This window comes from Heptranchias perlo, chromosome 3 (assembly GCF_035084215.1).
Source record: "Heptranchias perlo isolate sHepPer1 chromosome 3, sHepPer1.hap1, whole genome shotgun sequence".
Taxonomy (NCBI): Eukaryota; Metazoa; Chordata; class Chondrichthyes; order Hexanchiformes; family Hexanchidae; genus Heptranchias; species Heptranchias perlo.
The window spans coordinates 69,389,806-69,411,943 of record NC_090327.1 but is presented as its reverse complement, the minus strand read 5'-3'; the positions used below and the strand labels follow the sequence as shown (position 1 = coordinate 69,411,943).

General features: G+C 47.5%; 1 protein-coding gene and 1 pseudogene across 3 annotated transcripts in view; one reads left to right on the top strand and one right to left on the bottom strand.

Annotated features, from left to right (window-relative positions):
• ca8 (carbonic anhydrase VIII) overlaps positions 1 to 22,138 on the top strand; it is a 96,057-nt gene that overhangs the window by 43,567 nt on the left and 30,352 nt on the right. For 2 of the 3 annotated variants that reach the window (XM_067980138.1, XM_067980131.1), the window contains one exon: positions 15,210 to 15,582. In XM_067980138.1, the coding sequence (XP_067836239.1) occupies positions 15,210 to 15,344 (135 nt within the window). In that variant the 3' untranslated portion in view covers positions 15,345 to 15,582. Of the gene's footprint in view, positions 1 to 15,209; positions 15,583 to 22,138 lie in introns of those variants that run through there. The other variant, XM_067980123.1, reaches the window with a different exon arrangement.
• LOC137308301 (putative nuclease HARBI1 pseudogene) lies at positions 16,827 to 21,777 on the bottom strand (annotated as a pseudogene).

The following is a 22,138-nucleotide window of genomic DNA, read 5'->3' as shown; positions in this document are numbered from 1 at the left end:
TTTAAGTAAAGGTTACAGCCTTTGAATCCATTCAAAGGTCAAAGATGAAGCGATAGCTGGCTTTTATCACATTTTTTCTAAACAGATCAAGAGGAGTAGGGTAACCATAGAAATCAATCAATGAGAGAATAATTGTACCACGTTGTGTATTTTCCAACTTGGTTTAGCTTTTAAATGTCACTGTTTGAAGTTGTTGTGTAGTGATGTTTGATAAAAAGAAAAACTGTTTAACCTAAACTTTTTAAGTACAAATTTAGAAATATGTGACCTCGAAATAGCTATAGGGCCATTATGATGATTTTGTTAATGTTACTCAGGTTAATTTGAATATTAATAATTCAACACAGTTTACCTAATTATGTAAATGAAAATAGTTTAACTTGTAAAATTTATCCAGATTAAAAAGGAAGAACTTGCATTTATATAGCACCTTTCACGACCTCAGGACATTCCAAATGCTTTACAGTCAATAAAATACTTTTGAAGTGTGGTCACTAGTGTAGTGTAGGAAACACAGCAGCCAAAGCCAATTTTGCACACAGCAAGGTCCCGCACACAGCAATGAGATAATGACCAGATAATATGTTTTAGTGATGTTGATTGTGGAATAGATATTGGCCAGGACACCAGGAGAGAACTCTCTTGCTCTTCTTTGAATAGTTTCATGGGATCTTTTAAGTCCACCTGAGAGGGCAGATGGACTAGATTTCTTTGTTACTTTTAATAGATGACTTCCATTAAAGAAATTGACAGTGAGGAGTTCTGAACTCTGACAGTAGGAAGAAACTAAATTATTGTCAACAGATTCCCTCGTTAACCTCATGTGCACCAATGAATTTGCCAATAGAACCATAAAAGGTTACAGCACAGAAGGAGGCTATTTGGCTCATCGTGTCTATGCCGACTCTGCTAGTCCAATCCAAAATTAATTCCACTTGTCCTTCTCTCTTCTCATATCTTTCTTATCAGTACATCGCAGCACTTCAGAAGATAGATAATATTTTAACTCAATGCCAACCAACAATAGATATTTGATATGTTCCATTCACTCTTGGTTCAAAGTGTCTTCTAACTTAATTGATTTATTTCTCATCAAAAGCAAGTAGCCTTCTTCCTGCAGTTGGTCCTAATCAATACATTATCATGTTAACACACTTTGTGCCCTTCAAAGAGGTACTGTGACAGTGACCCAGACATCTTGCCCAAAGTGTGACCTCCATTTTAAGCATGATGTTTTAAAACTGCTATTTGGACAAAGCAAAAATAAAAGAATCCATTTCAGTCAGTATTTTAAAGTATGAAAAGTTGGTTGAGATTACCTTTAATGAATGTTCATTTATAACTTTGCTTTTAAAATTATTTTTAAAACAGATTTCATTCGTTCTTAATGAAAACTGAGGCTGTTAATGAACCTGAGTGCATGTGATACAACAACATTGTTTTTTTCCTGCTGTGCTTCCCATTTCCAGCAGCAGTGACATGGCAGAGGTAGAATGGAAGTAAGTTAGTGTCCTCTTTAAATACAGAGCGGAATCACTGGATCTGAATGACTGTGAGAGAGAGATAAGAGATAAGAGATTAAGTCAAGTGAGATATACATTTCCAATTATTAAAAGCTTACCTTTTTTGTAGTGGTGCAATGCTGTGCTAATATAAGACATAAAATAAACACATAAATAGAATTCAACAGTGCTGGATATTATAATTCTTTAGTATTGATATCCACTGTTGTCAATTGGTTAGAAAATGGATTTTTTTTGATTAGGAAGCTCAAACACTCAAAGCAAAAGTACCCAACTAGAGAAGGTAGATTAGGAATAGAGCAGAGATGTGTAATATTGTAATTAAATAAATCTGCTGAGATATCACAAATAGAATTGTTCATCATATTACACACACCTAGTATTCTATTTATCACATTTTTTTAAAGTTTATAATTAAATCAAAAATTGAAACTGTTGTTTTCCACAAATATGTGGACTAACAATAACAATATGTGGAATAACAATAACAAAAATGAAGGGAAGTCTGTTCCTTAAGGGGACTTTGGGTGAAACCATTCAATCATCTCCTTGCTGCAGCGTAAAAGGATGTTCCCGGTGGTTATTTTTAGTTTTTTTCTCTGCCATCATAACCAATCATTGCATCTGCTGCATAATAACAACCATTGTGTGCAGTGCGATGCTACTTTTCCTCACTGTTGTGGCTCTCTTGAAACCATCAGGCTAGATTTTAATAATTTTTTTCAATGTTTCTAAGCTGAACTTCACAGCCTGAATCTGATAAAAACGCTTCTCCATTTCAGACCACTGTTTACATTGGCTCCGGTGCTATTCTCTACATAAGCAAGAGTTGCATGAAGATCCATGAAATGAAAAAGCTTACAATGTTGTTCTTCATTTTTGGAGCATGGATGACTGAAATATAGAATTTATTGAAGAGATCCAGCCACGAGGGGTCATTAGTTTTTCTCTTCCTGTACTTTTCAAACCAGGGACTAAAGCAAGGGACCCTATGGCGCCATTCTCCAATTCACCTTAGGGGTTAAGACAAATCTCAGATAAAACAGCCCATTCAACCAGCCATGAACCACAACTCTATTGCAAGGTGCTGTTGTTTGGAGTTGAATTGCAATTATAGATACTAACCAGCACATTGTCTTTTGGTGTTTAGATCCCAAAGCATCCAAAGCAGAGTGTGCCTGTCATCTTCATAATGAAGATTGCAACTGCAAATGCCACAGCTCCTGACACTTGTTCCAAGTTAGACTGCATTTAAAAAAAATTGTTCTCGGGATGTGGGTGATGGAGGCAAGATTGCATTTATTGTCCTCCCTAGTTGCCCTGAGAATGCAGTAGTGATGGAGGGGATCGACATTGAGTCTAGTGGCGGGGCACCAATCAAGCCAACTGTTCTGTCCTGGATGGTATCAAACTTCTGGAGTGTTGTTGGCGGCTGCACCCGTTGAAGATGATTAGTGTGTATTCCATCACACTCCTGGCTTGAACTTTGCAGATGGTAACGAGCCATAGAGGGATCAGGAGGTGCGCCACTCATTGCCAAATACTCAGCCTTTGCCCAGCTCTTGAAGCCACGGTGTTGATATGGCTGTTTCAGTTCAGCTTCTGGTCAGTGGTGACCCCCTAGATGTTGATGGTGGAGAACTTGGTTATGGTGGTACCAGTGAAGGTTATGGGGACATGACTGGGTTTACTCTTGCTTGAAATGATCATTACCTAAAGATTATGTGGCATGAATGTTACCTGCCGCTTGTCAACCTAAGCCTGTATATAATCGAGGTTCTGACGTTTGGCCGACATGGACAATTTCATTACCGGAGAAGTTGTGAATGGAGCTGAACACTGGGGAATCATCAGAAAACAACCCCACTCCTGATCTGACAATGGAGGGATGGTCATTGATGAAAGTAGTTGAAGAAGGTTGGGCTGAGGACACTTCCTTTCAGAACTCCTCAAGTGATGTCCTGAGGCTGTGATGACTGGCCTCCAACAACAACAACCATGACAATCTTCCTTTGTGTTATTATAACTCCCATTAACTTCAGTTTTGCTAGGTGTTCTTGGTGCCATGTTTGGTCGAAAGCTACCTTGATGATAAGGGCAGCTACTCTCACCTCTCATGGCATTCACTCTTGTGTCTACATCAGAATCAAGGTTGTGATGAGATCTGGTTCTGGTAGAACCTGAACTGACAATCAGTGAGTTGGTTATTGGTGAGTTGGTGTCACTTGATGGCATTATTAATGACACTTACCATCACTTTACTAATGATTGGGAGAAGGCTGACAGGGCAGTAATTGGCTGGGTTAGATTAATCCTGTTTTTTGTGGTAGGATGTAGGCAATCTTCCACATTGTCAGGTAGATGTCAGTATCATAGCTGTACTGGAACAGTTTGGCTAGGGGAGCAGCTAGCTCTAGTGCACAGGTCTTCAGAACTACAGCCAAGATGTTGTCAGGGTCCATAGCCATTGCTGTGCCCAACACACGTAGCTATTTCTTAATGCCAGAGTGCTGCACTGTCGGAAGTGCCGTCTTTCGGATGAAACGTTAAACCGAGGCCCTTTCTGCCCTCTGAGGTGGACGTTAATAATCCCATGGCACTTTTACGAAGAAGAGCATGGGAGTTCTCCCCGGTGTCCTGGCCAACATTTATCCCTCGACCAACATCACTAAAAAACCAGATTATTTGGACATTATCACATTGCTGTTTGTGGGAGCTTGCTGTGCACAAATTGGCTGCCGTGTTTCTTACATTACAACAGTGACTACACTTCAAAAAGTACTTCATTGGCTGTAAAGCGCTTCGGGACGTCCTGAGGTTGTGAAAGGCGCTATTTAAATGCAAGTCCTTATGTGGGATTAACTTAATTGGCTGGGCACTGGTATCTATAATGATGTACGATCCTTGGGAGGATGCCAAGTAGGATCATCCACTCGGCACTTTTGGCTCTAGACACTTACAAACACTTCAGCTTTTCCTCTTGCACTCACATGCTGGGCTCCACTATGGTTGAGGATGAGGATTTTCATGGCAGCTCCTCCTCTCATTAGTTGTCCACTACAATTCTTGTTTGGATGTGATTGGGCTGTAGAGTTTTGCATGATCCATGACATCAGACTGTGGGAGATTCATTCTCAGGATGTGGGTGTTGCTGGCAAGGCCAGCATTTATTGCCCATCCCTAGTTGCCCTTGAGAAGGTGGTTGGTGAGTTGCCTCCTTGACTCCTTCAAACTACCCAGACTACCTTTCAAGGTTTTGTGTAACCACGTAACCACGAATGAAAATATTCTCTGAATATCTGCATCTCTAAGGAGGTGCATTTGGCCTCTGTCTAGACCCACCTGTCTTTTGCAAAACCCTTTTCTTACGATTCCATTTCTTCATGAGTGTTGGAGGCTTAACCCTGTCATTTCTCTTTTACATCACCACCTAAATATCTGGTAGCGCCAGTCTCTGTGCCAGCACTTCATGCCAGTGAGGGTCACGACAGGTGCTACTCTGGTGAGTGGTACTCTTCTGTTGTGACCTGAAAGATGCTGGGTTCTCATCCAGTTGTAAAGAGAGCAAATGGGATATAATTAGTAAATAAACAGATAGCTCTTTGCACATCGTATTGCTAGTAAATGCACTATTATGTGGTTTGGCACTACTTCCATGTATGAACAGATTATGAGAATTAACGGACTTGTTTTACTAGAGTAGGGAAGAACTATTGGAAACTTAATGGGCTCGATTTTAGGGTCGGGTTACCTGCGGGTTTCCAGCGGGGGGGCCCCGAAAATCCCGATCTCCGATCACGTGACCGGATTCGGACGAAATCCCGGCCACTTCCGGGTACCGCGCTGACGTGCGGGGCTGCGCGCGCAAGCCCCGCTGGTGGGAATCCCACAGGCAATTAAAGCCAGCGGGGTTCCACTTGAGAGCACTTAACTTGCTCGTTGTGGTCAGTTAATGAGCTGAAGCAGCTGTCAAAAGAGGAAGTGTGGGATTTTACGGTCAAAGCAGTCAGTTTCCCACACTGGGGGAAACAGGACCCTTCAAACCAGGCGTGTTGCAGCCAGCAGCCTGTGGCAGGTGCCAAGGTGCGCTCCACGGGGGAGCGCCCTCACCCACGCAGGAGGCCACCGCGTCACACAGGGCAACCCCTGCCCCCCACCACCCGCCGGCCAAGCCAGAGGACAGACCGACACGAAACCGCAGCCCCAGTCCGAGGACCCACACACCTACCCTGCACAACCCCTCAGATCAACACCTGCCAGTTGGGTGGTGTGTGGACACCCTCGGAGGACGAAGAGCATGACCACCACCAGCAGCCTCGCAGAGACGTGGATCCCCCCAACACGGTGTGGTTGCACGCCCACCTGCACAGCAGGAGGGAGGGCTACCGCAGAGAGAGACGCGTCGCAGAGGGCACTACCCTCGCCACAGGGTCCACAGACCGAGGCGCAGCTCCCCGGACCTCTCCGAGCAGCAGTGCACAGGGAGGCGCAGATTCGCTCGACATGTAGTCGTGGAGATCTGCAGCCTCTTTCATGCCGAGCTGCTCCTGGCTGGCCCCAGCACCAACTGCTTACCTGTCGCTGGCAAAGTCACCACTGTCCTCCACACCTTCTCCTCCGCATCCTTCCAGGGTGCAGCCGGCAACACCGCCGATGTCTCTCAGTCGTCTGCGCGGACGAGCCCTGCAAATACACCTGCACCTACTCTGCAGTAACACGATGGGTGGCATCAGTGGTGGGTCCTCATAGTGATACCCAGGAGCGGGCATTATTGGACACAATGGACAGGATTCGCGGAGACATGGCAGTGGTGGTGTCAATATAATGTGTGCTGTTTGTTGCTCTGAAATTCAATATGGGTAACACCCATGACAAACCCTCAGACACCCTTGTGCACCCCCTTCATGCTGACGAGACGTTTGCCTTACCCTGCCTACTGCACATATGTGATGCATGCCCTGTGGCTGCAGCACAGGTGGTGGCAGGTTGAGTGAGGCTGGCCGTGAGGGAGATGCATGAGAGGGTGAGTATGGGATGGAGCCATGAGATTGTATGAGGATTGGGTCGCGTGTTAGTGGCAGGATGAGTACTGGCGAGGTGAGTAGGTGGAGGTAAGATGAGGATGGGGTGTGAGTGGGCATGAAGGCTGATGTGACAGAATAGTGTTGGCGGTGCCGAAGGAGATTTGGGGTGGGGGCAGTGTTGTGGCAGACGGAGTGTAGGGGAAAGACTTCGTGTTCTCACTGTGGCTGACCTACTGCGGTCATTGCAGCGCCTCCTGCACTGTATGCAGGTGGGCGATATGTTGGTGGCGCAGGTGACCCCCTCTGCCACCTCGAGCCAGGCCTTCTTGGTGGCAGAGGCAGGCCGCTTCCTCCCGCCCGCCGGGGGGAAGATCTGTGTCCTCCCCCTCCTCCTCACCCCATCTGATGATACCTGGGGTGAGGCATCATTAAACTGGGAGCAGCCTTCCCCCTGGGCTGCTCCATGCTGCAATTTGTCCCATTGGTTGCAGCATCTGTCAGTGGAGGACTGCCCCTTTAACTAGAGAGCCTCCAGCTGACAGATCGTACTGCGCATGCGCAGCCCGCCCGACGCGCAGGCCAGCGCCGTGGACCCCGGAGGAGCAGGTAATTGGATCCTATTAGTGGGTTGCCTGCTACGATCGCGTGGGCAACCCACTAATTTCGCCGTTCGCGTTTTCGACGCTCCCGGAGGACCACCCGCTGGGAACCCGCAGGCCTGCTAAATTCGGGCCCAATGAGTCACTCTTACACACATCTAATGGCTGACTGCTGAGTAGTTTTGGTAGCATTTGAAAATGTGTGATGCATGGACACACTCAAAGGTTGAATTAAAATAAACTAGATTAATATTGGACACACTCATATTTTTGCATGGTCCTCCAACCTTCTGATTCCCAATACTTGGGAATGTCTTCTCCCTAATGAATTGCATAAACCTGACTTCCTAAGGGAGTGAAGTATTTTTCTTAAGAAGAATCCACCACCTATTGTCCTCGTTGTGACATTGTTTGCCAACCGTATCCAGAGATGTAAGGATTAAGGGTTATGATGGAACACTAATGTTCTAATTATAGTACTAGTGCTGCCACAAATCCATTCAGAAATTTTTCATTTCCCAGATTGAGTAACAAAACGTATGTTTTAACTGTTTCCATATATGGCCTTCATCACCATTTGAAGAAAGTTTCATTTTATGATTGTACATTCATTCATGCTTTTCTTCTTCCTTCAAATTCTCTCTCTCTCACTTATTTGGCCACCTCCTCCATTTAAAGAAAGGGATTTGTTTCAGTCTTTCATTCATTCACATGCCTTTTCCACACAGATAAACTGGGAAAAGAAATATTTCAACTTGCTTCTGTGTGTGGTTTTCATGAACATTGAAAGAATGCTACAACAGTTGAAGATTCATTCATAATTTGTCTGCCTTTGTAGAATCAAAGAAATTGCAGCACAGAAAGAGGCCTTTCATCCCACTGTATCTGTGTCGGTGCTATCTCTTAAATTAGAGCTATCTACTCTAATCCCAATTCCCTGTCCTTTCCCTATATCCTTTTACATTCTTTTTCAGATATTTATCACATTACCTTTTTAACTGTTATAGTCTGTGTAGAAAAAATAATTTACCCTCCATATATAAGCATCCCTTGCATATTTACCCATTGCTAGATTTTGTTATGATGTGGAGATGCCGGTGATGGACTGGGGTTGACAATTGTAAACAATTTTACAACACCAAGTTATAGTCCAGCAATTTTATTTTAAATTCACAAGCTTTCGGAGATTTTCTCCTTCCTCAGGCAAATGTTTCAAGAGCTCCTTGAAGCCTACGCATTTATACATATAGAACAATACATGGTGTTTACAGACTGCCCCTGCAACTGCCCGTTGCCAAGGCAATCACCGTGTTCAGACAGAGAGGTGTCACCTGCAGAACCCCCGAATACACATTCAACAAAAAAACAAACAGGGAAAAAAAACAGAGAAAAAAAACACAGAGAGAGGCAGAAACATCCGGAAGGCAGAGAGAGCCAGCAAATGACCCATTATATTAAAAACAGATAACATTTGTTCGCTGGTGGGGTAACGTGTAGCGTGACATGAACCCAAGATCCCGGTTGAGGCCGTCCTCATGGGTGCGGAACTTGGCTATCAATTTCTGCTCGACGATTTTGCGTTGTCGTGTGTCTCGAAGGCCGCCTTGGAGTACGCTTACCCGAAGGTCGGTGGATGAATGTCCATGACTGCTGAAGTGTTCCCCGACTGGGAGGGAACCCTCCTGTTTGGCGATTGTTGCGCGGTGTCCGTTCATCCGTTGTCGCAGCGTCTGCATGGTCTCGCCAATGTACCATGCTCTGGGGCATCCTTTCCTGCAACGTATGAGGTAGACAACGTTGGCCGAGTCACAGGAGTATGAACCATGCACCTGGTGGGTGGTGTCCTCTCGTGTGATGGTGGTATCTGTGTCGATGATCTGGCATGTCTTGCAGAGGTTACCGTGGCAGGGTTGTGTGGCGTCGTGGACGCTGTTCTCTTGAAAGCTAGGTAGTTTGCTGCGAACGATGGTCTGTTTGAGGTTGGGTGGCTGTTTAAAGGCGAGTAGTGGAGGTGTGGGGATGGCCATAGCGAGGTGTTTGTCCTCATTGATGACATGTTGAAGGCTGCGGAGAACATGGCGTAGTTTCTCCGCTCCGGGGAAGTACTGAACGACAAAGGGTACTCTGTTGGTTGCGTCCCGTGTTAGTCTCCTGAGGAGGTCTATGCGATTTTTTGCTGTGGCCCGTCGGAACTGTCGATCGATGAGTCGAGCGTCATATCCCGTTCTTACTAGGGCGTCTTTCAGCGTCTGTAGGTGTCCATCGCGTTCCTCCTCGTCTGAGCAGACCCTGTGTATTCGCAGGGCCTGTCCATAGGGGATGGCCTCTTTGACGTGGTTAGGGTGGAAGCTGGAAAAGTGGAGCATCGTGAGGTTGTCCGTGGGCTTGCGGTAGAGTGAGGTGCTGAGGTGCCCGTCTTTGATGGAGATTCGTGTGTCCAAGAAAGAAACTGATTCTGAGGAGTAGTCCATGGTGAGCTTGATGGTGGGATGGAACTTGTTGATGTTATCGTGTAGTCTCTTTAGTGATTCCTTGCCGTGGGTCCATAGAAAGAAAATGTCGTCGATGTATCTGGTGTATAGTGTTGGTTGGAGGTCTTGTGCAGTGAAGAAGTCCTGCTCGAACTTGTGCATGAAAATGTTGGCGTATTGGGGTGCGAATTTGGTCCCCATGGCTGTTCCGTGTGTTTGGGTAAAGAACTGGTTATCGAAGGTGAAGACATTGTGATCCAGGATGAAGCGGATGAGTTGTAGGATGGCTTCCGGAGATTGGCTGTTGTTGGTGTTGAGTATTGATGCTGTCGCAGCGATGCCGTCATCGTGGGGGATACTGGTGTATAGTGCCGAGACGTCCATCGTGGTGAGAAGTGTTCCTGGTTCAACTGGTCCGTGGGTACTGAGTTTTTGTAGGAAGTCTGTAGTGTCACGACAGAAGCTGGGGGTTCCCTGTACGATGGGTTTCAGGATGCCCTCGATGTATCCAGAGAGGTTCTCACACAGGGTTATGTCATTGGCTTACTTTACTCAAGAATTTTCAAACCTCCTTTCAGGTTGAGATTGTTGTTGAGAACAAGTTTACCCAGCCCCCAACATCTTGCTATGTACTTTAACAGTTTGAATCTAAAAAGATTATTCCTTCTCTCCACCACAGGATTGACTGTCATTTCAGTGGCTGTGGCACTGAACTAGGCTAAGCGAATCCATTGATAAGACATGTTTTTAGTTAATGTTTTGTGTCTTTGGCCACAACTGCCTTAATGGCCTTTGCCACAATTTATTCTAGTTAAATGCTCTCGTAGGGGCAAGTGCAGATGAGCCCCCCCACCACCCACAACCAAAAGTAGGGAGGAATTGCCAGTCATAATGAGCCACATCCTAGAAGCTGGCCATCGAGTGGTATTGGCAGTGGTCGGAAATGTTCACTTCATGGATAGCTGGAGGGTTGAAAAAATAAATAAATGAAGATAAAGTTTGACGTTCCTCCTGTCCTCTTGGAAACAGTGAAATAGTAAGAATAAATATCTCGCCTTAAGTGGTTTAGTTGATGGTCCTGGAATACAATAGATTTGCACCTCTCTTAAAACTTTGCCCTGCGGCACCCTTGAAAAGCTAAACAGTGAGCTTAAATTTGGGGTGTATTCTTTTCAATATTGGCAATTTTCCAAAATTTTTGTTCAGAAGTGTTAGAATTGCCGATGTGAAGAGCCATTTTGTGGACAGGTGTGTGAATAAACGATTGGACTCCAAGAGTTGAGAAGTAACCAGGAACTCTTGGATATAAGGGGCCCGATTTTACCAGGGGTGCGGGTTCTCGCGCGCTCGGTGAAATTAGTGGGTTGCCCGCGCGATCGTAGCAGGCAACACACTAATTGGATTCACTTACCTGCTCCTCCGGGTTCCCCGCTGCTGATCTGCGCGTCGGGCGGGCTGCGCATGCGCAGTAAGATCTGTCAGCTGGAGGCGCTCTATTTAAAGGGGCAGTCCTCCACTGACAGATGCTGCCACAAACAGCAAAAATTACAGCATGGAGCAGCCCAGGGGGAAGGCTGCTCCCAGTTTAATGATGCCTCACCCCAGGTATCATTAGATGGGGTGAGGAGGAGGGGGAGGACAGAGATCTTCCACCCGGCGGGCGGGAGGAAGCGGCCTGCCTCTGCCACCAAGAATGCCTGGCTCGAGGTGCAGAGGAGGTCACCTGCACCACCAACATATCGCCCACCTGCATACAGTGCAGGAGGCGCTCCAATGACCTCAGTAGGTCAGCCACAGTGAGAACACATAGTCTTTCCCCTACACTCCGTCTGCCACAACACTGCCCCCACCCCACATCTCCTTCGGCACTGCCAACACAACTCTGTCACATCACCCCTCATACCCACTCAAACCTCATCCTCATCTTACCTGCACCTACTCACCTCGCGAGTACTCACCCCAACACTACCACGCTACCCAATCCTCATACAATCTCATGGCTCTATCCCATACTCACCCTCTCGTGCATCTCTCTCACGGCCAGGCTCACTCAACCTGCCATCACCTGTGCTGCAGCCACAGGGCATGCATCACATATGTGCAGCAGGCAGCGTAAGGCAAACGTGTCGTGAGCATGAAGGGGATGCACAAGGGTGTTTGAGGGTTTGTGATGGTTGTTACTTATATTGAATTTCAGAACAACTCACATCACACATTATATTGGCACCACTACTGCCATGTCTTCGCGAATCCTGTCCGGATTGTGCAATAATGCCCGCTCCTGGGTATCCCTATGAGGACCCACCATTGATGCCACCCATTGTGTCACTGCAGAGTGGGTGTAGGTGTATTTGCAGGGCTCTTCTGCGCAGACGACTGAGAGACATCGGGGATGTCCCCGGTTGCAGCCTGGAAGGCTGTGGAGCAGAAGTTCGGGAGGGCAGTGGTGACTTTGACAGCGACAGGTAGGAAGATGGTGCACAGGCCAGCCAGGAGCAGCTCGGCATGAAAGAGGCTGCAGATGTCCACGGCTACATGTCGACTGACTCTGAGCCTCCGTGTGCACTGCTGCTCAGAGAGGTCCAGGAGGCTGAGCCTCGGTCTGTGGAACGTGTGGCGAGGGTAGTGCCCTCTGCGACGCATCTCTCTCTGCGGTAGCCCTCCCTCCTGCTGTACAGGTGGATGTGTCACAGCACTCTGTTGTGGAGCTCCACGTGTCAGAGGTGGACGGCGTGGATGGCGAGGCTGGTGAGGCTGGTGATGCTGTTCGCCCTCCGAGGAGGTCATGACTGCAGCTACGGTGGCCCCCATCCGCAAGATGTACATCTGAGGGGGTCCGCAAGGTAGGTACATGTCTCCGGACCCCGGGGTAAGTGTGCAGGTTGGTGACTTTGACCAGGAGGAGGTGGTGGAGGCCAAACTTTGTCCCAAGTGACAGAGTGGCCTCCTGCAATGGCTGAGGGTCTCCCCCACCCCACCTGTCAAATGGACCTTTGCAGCTGCCACAGGCTGACAGCTGCAACACGTCCATTTCAACTGGGAGTGTTTCCCCCAGTGTGTGAAACAGTCCCATGTTTATCCAAAATCACACACAGTCCCTTAATCAGGTCAGTTAATGACCTGAACAAGCAAAGTAAATACTCTCAAGTGGCATCCCGCTGGCTTTAATTGCCTGCGGGATTCCCACCAGCGGGGGCTGCGCGCGCACGACGGCGCGTCATCGGGGAACCCGGAAGTGGGCAGGATCGAGGCGCGATCCGGTCCCGCACCTGGATTTCGGGATTTTCGGGGCCCCCCCGCCAAGAACGCATCCGGTAGCGGGTGCTAAAATCGGGCCCCAGGCTTCATTCCAGCTCCATTAGATAAGCATGAACAACTATTTTTCCCTTCACCTATCAGTGGAAGGGATTACTTTATTTCCCAGCTCACAAACTGGGCTTAACATATTAACCTTCCTACTAAATCCTACTATGCATTAATGTGCAAACTATTTTTGGGCCTATTCCTTGTATTGATTTAATGCGTTAACTCCTGTCTTGAAGTAATGCTACTACAACAGCAACAACTTGCCTTTAATGTAGAAAAATGTTCTAAGGTGCTTCACAGAAGCATAATCACACAAAGTGGATGTTAAGTCAAAGAAGGAGATATTAGAAGGGCTTTTAAGGAGGGTCTTAAAGGAGGAGAGGGAGGTGGAGAGGGAATTCTAGAGTGTGGCTAGCAGGAATTTGGTGCAAGATCACCCATCAGAAAATTTCTCTCCATTAAAAAGAATTTTTTTGAGCTGTGGCATCAGTCAAGAGTTGATGAACTCCAGTCCTTAGTTGTGGATGCCTCCTGTCTTATGTGGCATAGATAGGACAGTCCCATGTCCATATTCAAAGCTCTCCGCCAGATTGATGTCAGAATTTTATCCAACCCATGAGGTAGTTGTTTCCCCTCTCTATCATTAAGGTTTGACAGAGAAAAGATTGATGCGAAGGTCTCACAGTTTGTATACTATGGAGAAATGTACGGAGTTCTCCATTCTTAGTAGCAATTTCCAAATTAGTGCAAAATATTGCCCTCTGTGATCAACAGGAGAACCGTAGCCTTCTCTTGGGGTAATTTGTCCCGTTAGTTTTGAAGGATAACTGCGTAGCAGATAAATTTATGGAATCTAATTTAGGTATATTCTTCAGTTAAGATAAACTGCTCATACTAAACTTCCCTCTCCCCAGCACCCACCTAGAGTAGTAATTATCTATTTTCTCGCAAGCTGCTAAATAAATCATGCAATTCAGTGCTCAATTTAATGAAATCCTTTAACTTTTTTTGGAAATCTGAAATAAAAAAGGAAAATGCTGAATTGCGTGGCACATCAGCCAGCACCTGAAAGATTGCGGGTAAAACCTGAAATCTTAACCTATATTTCTCTTTTAAATTTTGACTGACCTGTGTATTTTCTCTGTAGTTTTTATTCCTTCTTCAGTAATGAAGTATCAGTTCCTTTGAGGTCCTTTTCTTATCTCAAAAGGCCCTGACAGTTGACTGGAACTAAATATAACTACATGGGGCTTCTTTACATAGTGCAGAAATGGGAGAATCATATGCTTCTCCACTAAAAGTTTCTTAAATGGCCATAGTGTCCCTATTCACCTGCCCCCTCACCCAGATTTCGATTGTAAAATCTAGTGCCAGTAGCATGAGTAATTAGCTTTTATTCTTCCTGTTAATGAGGTTCTATGAACCATAATGATTGGTGATGCGATTAAGAGGCTGTTCCTTGCTTTAAAAGTGAATAAATGGAATAAAAATGAATATTTGGCACAGTGAATTGCAGCTTAAAACACTGCATCAAAGAACAGTTAAAAAGCATGTTTGTACTTGTGATTTCTCTTTACAGCAAGTCATTTTTGTTATTTATTGCTCAGAATGAATATCTGGCTGAGTTCCGTTTGTGTTTCTCAATATAGGAATTAAAATTAAAGCAAGTTTGAAGTCAAGATATGGATATGCTCTCAGTATTGTTGTAACTTGGCAATAAACAGTAAAATAAATGAACTGTAGTGAATGTAATTAGTACCTTCCTCATTTTTTGGTATATAAATCTTGATTTGCCTTTTTGAAGCATTTTAAGTTTAGAAGTGGGACCTTAAAGTACATTTTTGCATACTCTGGTCTTTTCCATCATTGGAGGCTTTCTTTCTTATTAGACCATTCAAAATTGATTATCAACCTTCAGCAGCTTATAATTCAGAAACACTTTACTGTTTACTTCATTTTACTGTTCATTAATATTTAATAAATGTATTCTTTTGTGCAAGAAAGGAGATTGAAGTGTAGCACAAGGCTTTAAAAATAGCTCAGCAATTGTTTTGTGTAATGAATCAGTGTCAAAGTAGTTATGAAGCAAGAGTAGTTTTTTGATGAAGATTACACTGATTGTATTTACACATCTGAACAAGTAAATCATTCCCCTTATAATACACTTGAGTTCAGAATGTATTTTGATATATAGATGCATCACTTACATAAAATAATCTAGTAATTTATAAAACCTGCTTTATAAAATTGCATACTCAAATAAACCTGATTTCATTTTTATCCTAGATAGAAGAGTTTAGAAGGGTACGGTCCCACATAAAAGGAGCAGAACTACCTGAAGGATGTGATGGGATTTTAGGAGACAATTTTAGGCCAACTCAGCCTCTCAGTGATCGAATCATCAGAGCTGCATTCCAATAAGAAACAGTAATAATGAACAGAATCAATTTCAGGTAATCATAAAACAAAATGTTCCTATCTGCTCCACAAATAGATTTTAATAATCAAATTTGTGATCATAAAGATTATGTCAGAAGAGTCTAGTGGCAAGCTGCTGTGCTGTAGGTTTATTGAAAACCTTTTCATTTCTTGACATGTTTGATGCATAGACAGAAGCGATTGTTTTTAAATTGAAGTATGTTTTATTTGTTGTTGCAATCCATGTTTCTTTTATTAAAACAGTATTAATAAATTGAAATGAAAGAAAATGTCAACTTCTTTGTTGAACACTCAAGCAGCAGTACCTCTTTTGTAACATTAATGTCCCTTTTATACTAAGTTTTTCATGCTAAATTTATGCCCATGGTTATGTAAATTCTGCATGAACATTTTATATAGAGCAGGTAAATTGCATACTGATTTGGTTCCTTTGCCTGCACCTACTAAATAGGTAGTTCAGTCCTGAGGGGATGTTATCCAATTTTAGAAAGTAGGATATTAATATCTCTTTTTTATTTTAATGGTAATGAATAGAAATGCCAATTACTTGAGTTTTCCACTGGGGGAAATTTGTTCTATAGGATTTTGTTAATTTTATGATGCCAACTGACATCAACATGGTTGATCAGGACTCAACTGCAATAATGGCCCAGAGTTTGCTGTCAAAATAACGATGAGCCTAACAGTTCTCACTGTTATTTATGTGCAAATCGCACAGCAACTTCAGGCGAGGGCAGGTGCGTAGTTAAACGCGAAAATCCAGAAGTTGCTGTCCGAGATGTGCCGCTCTGCCGGTAGCTTCGCAAAAACAGCATCTCGCTGTCTGACTCACCATCCAAATGCATTGAACGCCATGAAGTTCCTGTACATGGATGGTAGATACGAACTAAACTTGCCACAGAAATTTAGGGCTTGTCCATTTCAATCAAAGTACCCTATTTAATGGTGTGATATGTGTTACTTACTGCCAAACAACCTCTCTGGCACTGAAAATTAACTATTACAAGTGTGGAATCTCATTCCTTCAGGTTTTAATTGTTGTTGGAGATTTTAAAAAAAATTAATTACTTTTTTTTGAACTTTTTCTTTCTGCCTCTTTTTTCTCTCTCTTAATTGAATCTTTCTTTCCCTCCCTTTCTGTACCTGATTTGACGTTGAATTTACCATTCTAATTTCCTTGTTCATTTATCAATCCTTCAATTTGATTGGTTAAGGAGATACACAGTTGCTTGCCCTGTTTACTCAGATCCCAGGTGTCCTGTAGATGTAGATGTTTCCGTCTCGCACATCCTAAACTTGCGGCACAAAATATCGTCGCGATTAAATGGGCAAGAGCAAGTCCAACTAACAGCGGGTGCCATTTGTTTACCAGCTACAGCAAATTCTGGGCCATAGTTGATTTTACAGAATTGGAAGGGAATGTGCAGGTGGTGGTGTTCCCATGCAACTGATGCCCTTGTCCTTCTAGGTGTTGGAGGCTATGGGTTTGGGAGCTGCTATATAATGCAAGTCTTTATATTTCTTGGTTTGTTCTGGGCTTTCCTGTATTTGTAATGATGTATTTAAACATTCCAAATCTTTAGATTTTTGATTTCCCTTGAGGAAGAAGAACTGAGCAGTGTATCGGAGCTTTTAATTAGTTTACATGCCACCGGCAAGCAGTAGGCGCCATGCGGGCATCCTGCTGCAGCTCGCCAGCTGTTGGAGGGTGGGAAATGGTGAGATTCTTAAACACAATGGAGGAACAGAGAGATCTAGGGATGGAGAAACATAAGGGCTGACTTTACCTTCAGACAGAGATCGGGCTGGCTCCCACGCTGAGCCAGCTGACAGCTGGAGCCTTGGGTGGGGTGGGGGGGCACGAATGGGCTGGCAGTGAGCCCAAGTTTTTCATGCCCCCCTCCTTCTGGCCCCACCAAAAAATAAATGGACACATTTTTTGAGCGACCTCCAGTGATCCCTTTTATGACCCCGATGTACGTCTTAGGACCCCGATTTGTATATTAGAAGTGGCCTCCCGCCTGAAATAGATGGAAGCTGTAGCCGCTCATCTCAGGACCCTACCCAAGATGGCGGTGACTGAAGCCCTAGCTTAAACCGGCGGTAAGGATGCAACACCATTTTTGGGCTATTACCATTTATGCCGAGTGGAGCAAGTTAAATTCAACTCCATTGATTTTTGAAGCTGGGAGTGCAGGTAGAAAAGGCCATGAAAAGGCCATAAAAAGGCAAATGGGTCTCTCGGTTTTAAATATTAGGGTATTAATTAAAAGAAATGAAGTGATGTTAAATTAGTATAAGATACTGATTAGGCCACTAGTGGGAGTATTATATGTTCTGGGCACCCATTATAGGAAGGATATTAGAGCAATGCAAATCGTACAGAGATAAACACAAAAATTTTATTAGGAATCAGTGGCTATAGCTATGGGGAAAGGTGTGGAAAAATTGGAATGGGGAAGGTTAACAGGGGGTTTAAAAGTTTTCAAAATTATGAAAGATTTTAAATGGGTAAAGAGTGAAACGTTGTTTCCACTGGTTGGTGAATCAGTAACAAGGGGTCATAGATTCAGGATTATCATTAGAAATGTGAAAAGAGGAAGTTAGAAAAAAAATCCTTTCACTTGGAGGATTAGTAGAGCATGGACTGCTTAATGGCAAGTATGTATTGAGGCAGAGAATTCAATATTTTCTAAATTGGGGAAAGGCCAATTTTACTACGCTGTGAAGTGATTTAGCAAAAGTGGACTGGAAACAGCTGCTTGAAGGTAAATCAGTGTCAGAGCAGTGGGAGGCATTCAAGGGGGAGATTCAAGGGGTTCAGAGTAAACATGTTCTTATAAAGAAAAAGGGTGGGACTGCCAAATGACAAGGAGCATACAGGGGGCTCTAGATCTAGATAAAAGGGATGCTTATGTCAGACACCAAGGGCTCGAATTTAGCAGGCCTGCGGGTTCCCAGCGGGTGGTCCTCCGGGAGCGTCGAAAACGCGGACGGGTAATTGTGTGCGTCCCCCACGCGATCGCGGGATAATTGGACCCATTAAGGCCTGCTTCCGGGTTCTGCGCTCCCCAGCTGCGTGCCGGCCGGCTGCGCATGCGCAGTACCGTCGACGCGATGTAGGAGCTCCAGTTAAAGGGGCAGTCTCCCAAAGCCCCTCCTGCTGCAAGCAAGAGGTCTGGGAGAATGGCTCAACCAAGGGGAAAGGCTGCGCCCCGTTTTTCAGATCTGGCACTGCAGCTGATGCTGGAGGGCGTGAGGAGGAGGAGGGAAACACTCTTCCCTGAGGATGGGCGCAAGTTCCCTGCCGCCGCAACCAGGAAGGCATGGGCAGAGGTGGCGGCGGAGGTGAGCAGCAGGGGCAACACCCCAAGGACTTGGGAGCAGTGCCGCAAGCGCTTCAATGACCTGACTAGGTCTGGCAAGGTGAGTACACCAACGCACCCTCCCACATCCCGTCCCCACCATCACGCCAAGCAGATCACAACCCCCTCCTGCACAGCCACCACTGCGCTCCATCAGCAATCCTCACAGCCACTCATTCACCATCCTCGCCGTGCACGCAAGTACCCACCGTCCCTGACCCCACCCGAACACTACCACACACCCCAATCCCCATGCAATGGGATGGGCACGTGGCCCACACTTCCTCCCATCCGTTCCGCGCCACGCTCAACCCAACCACACCGATGCTCGATGCGTCTCACGATGCAAGACGCACCCACTCACACATCTGTGTTTTGCCTTCACAGGAGAAGAGGAGCAAGAACAACCGCGAAAGGGCACGCACCGGAGGTGGGCCGCCGCAAGTGGTGGAGCTCACCGACGCAGAGGTGGAGGCGCTCGACCTCGCCCGCACGCGACATTGCCTGTCGGTGGCCGATGGCGAGTGTGTCGCTGCCGAAACGGCCGGTAAGGGAAAGCTGACACTCAACACCCATGATCGCGAGTGACCGTATCATCACCTGCCATCAGGCGCACTGTCAAGTTGGTCCACATGCCTCAAAGTGCCCTCTGTTCTCTTGCAGGTGCGTCTTTGGATCAAGCGAGCATGGAGGGCGATTCCTCAGAGGACATGGCGGTCTCTGAGGGTGCATCGTCACATCAGAGCCAACCATCCACCAGCGCAGAGACACGCACCTCGGTGGGTCCCCCTCGCCAACTAGTTGGGGTAGCACTTGGTGAGTCACTGCGCACGAGTGAGCATGAGCAGACCCTGGTGGCAGGGGCAGCCGCGGAGGGTCAGCGACGGAGGGAGCACTCATCTCCAGGCTCTGCTCAGCCGGACCCAGATGCTGAACCCAGGGGGCCACCAGAGAAAAGGAGAGTCGTCGAGGGCCACCAGCTAATTGCTGAGGTGCTGGCAGAGGTGCCGCGCGCATTGTCCACAATAGCGCAGACGATGGAGGAGTCCACCTCCTGCATGTGGGCATTGGTGGCGCAGGCACAGGAGGGTACCGGCGACACAGTGTCGCAGGTAGGTGCGGGACTGTCTGCGGTGGAGGACAGGCTGGCCTCCCTCGAGCGTCACGCACAGCTCCACTTCGAGTCCTTGCAGGCCCTCACAACGTCTGTACGGATTCAGGGTGAGCAACATTCCGACGCCACCAACAGGCTGAGGGATACACTAGGGGTGGCCTTGCAAGGCCTCACACATGCCATCCAAACTGCCGTCCAGCAGGGTGGAAGGGGTGATGTGGGCCGAGGCCAAGAGAGGCATGATGGTGACCGGGGACATGGAAGCAGGGACGCCTCTCAAGGCGTCCCCACGTCCCACCCGTCGCCCACTTCTCAACCAGCACCCGCAATGGTGCCTCCTCTCCAGGTGGCCGAGTCTGCCCCTGCCCCGGTGCAGGAGGAGCAGTCTGTGGAGGTGCCCTCACGGGCACCGAAACCCAGGGGCCGTCCGCCAAAAGCATCTACCCGGTCAAGGCAAGAAGACGAGCAACCTGCCACTACCTCTGCTGGAGCCACAGGGGTAGCACCACGTAGGGGTTCCCGGAGAAGAATTCCAAAGGCCTTATAATCACAAAGGGAATACACCAGGGTGTTTATTATTTTGTACTTTGTTTCTTAAATGATGTCACATTCCACATATTAAAAAGTCTATTCTCACCACTCCTGCCACCTCTCGTCCATTCTTCCGCGGCTTGTGCAGTAGTTGCGTTCCGTGGAGGCCATCATGACGGCGAACACCTGCTGCCACCCATTGGGCACACTGCTGTGGGTGCAGGATTACTGGCAGCACTCTTCAGTGGAGGGGGCTGGTATGGCCGCTCGCATGTGCAGGTGAGGAGATGCGAGCGCCTCGCAGTGTCTGACTCTAGGAGAACCGTTGACGTATGAGTGCGTCCCTGGCCCGGCGACCATCCCGGTGAGTCGCGGCTCGGCGCATGGGTCGTCCAACATCCTCGGGCGCGTCCTCCTCCTCCGCCTCCTCCGCCTCCGCCTCCTCCTCCTCCTCCTCCTCCTCCTCCTCCTCGCCCTCGCCTTCCTCAATGTGGGTGGCGGGTGTGGATGGGGCCTCCTCCAGCGGCACCCCTCTCTGTTGGGCCATGTTGTGCAGGGCACAGCAGACAACTATGATTCGTCCCACTCTGAATGGTGTGTATTGGAGCGCTCCCCCAGAACGATCAAGGCACCTGAAGCGCATCTTGAGAAGCCCTATGGTCTGCTCAATTGTAGACCTGGTAGCAGTGTGGCTGTCATTGTACCGACGCTCCGGCTCGGTGATGGGGTTCCTCAGAGGTGTCATGAGCCACGTGTGGAGGGGATACCCCTTGTCGCCGAGGAGCCAGCCGTTGCCGGCGTTGGGTGCCTGCAGGATGGGCGGGACGGCGGACTCCCTGAGGACAAAGGCATCGTGGCAGCTGCCGGGGTATCTGGCGCACACGTGTAGGAATCTCTGGCGGAGGTCACAGATGAGCTGGGCGTTCATGGAGTGATACCCCTTCCTGTTGATGAACAGCCCTGGCTCATGCGGAGGTGCCCGTATTGCGATGTGGGTGCAGTCGATTACACCCTGCACCCGTGGGAAGCCGGCCATGGCATGGAATCCAACCGCCCTCTCCATCTGGCTGCGCTCGTCCATGGCGAAGTTGATGTAGTGGGAGGCCCTGCGGAACAACCCATCGGTGACCTGCCTTATGCACTTGTGTGCAGAGGACTGACAGACCCCGGTGATGTCCCCGGTGGCACCCTGGAAGGAACCGGATGCGAAGAAGTTGAGGGCAGTGGTGACTTTGACGGCGACAGGTAAGAAGATGCTGCTTGGTCCATCAGGGAGCAGCTCGTCGTTAAGGAGGCTGCAGATGTCGGCGACTACCTGGCGATTGACTCTGAGCCTCCGTATGCACTGCTCCTCGGAGAGGTCCATGAAGCTGAGCCTCGCTCTGTACACCCTGTGCGGAGGGTAGTGCCTCCTGCGACGCATCTCTCTCTGCGGTTGCCCTCCCTCCTGCTGTGCAGGTGGGTGTGCCGCAGCACCGTGTTGGGGGGCCCCACGTCTCCGAGGCGGACGGCGTGGACTGCGAGGCTGCTGGGGCTGGTCATCCTGTTCGTCCTCCGACGATGTCAACGCACCACCCATCTGGCAGGTGTTGGTGTGAGGGGTTGTGCAGGGTAGGTGGGTGGGTCCTCGGACTGGGGCTGCGGTTTCGTGTCGGTCTGTCCTCTGGCTTGGCGGGGGTTGGTGGAGGGCAGGGGTTGCCCTATGTGACGCGGTGGTCTCCTGCGTGGGTGAGGGCGCTCCCCCGTGGAGCGCACCTTGGCACCTG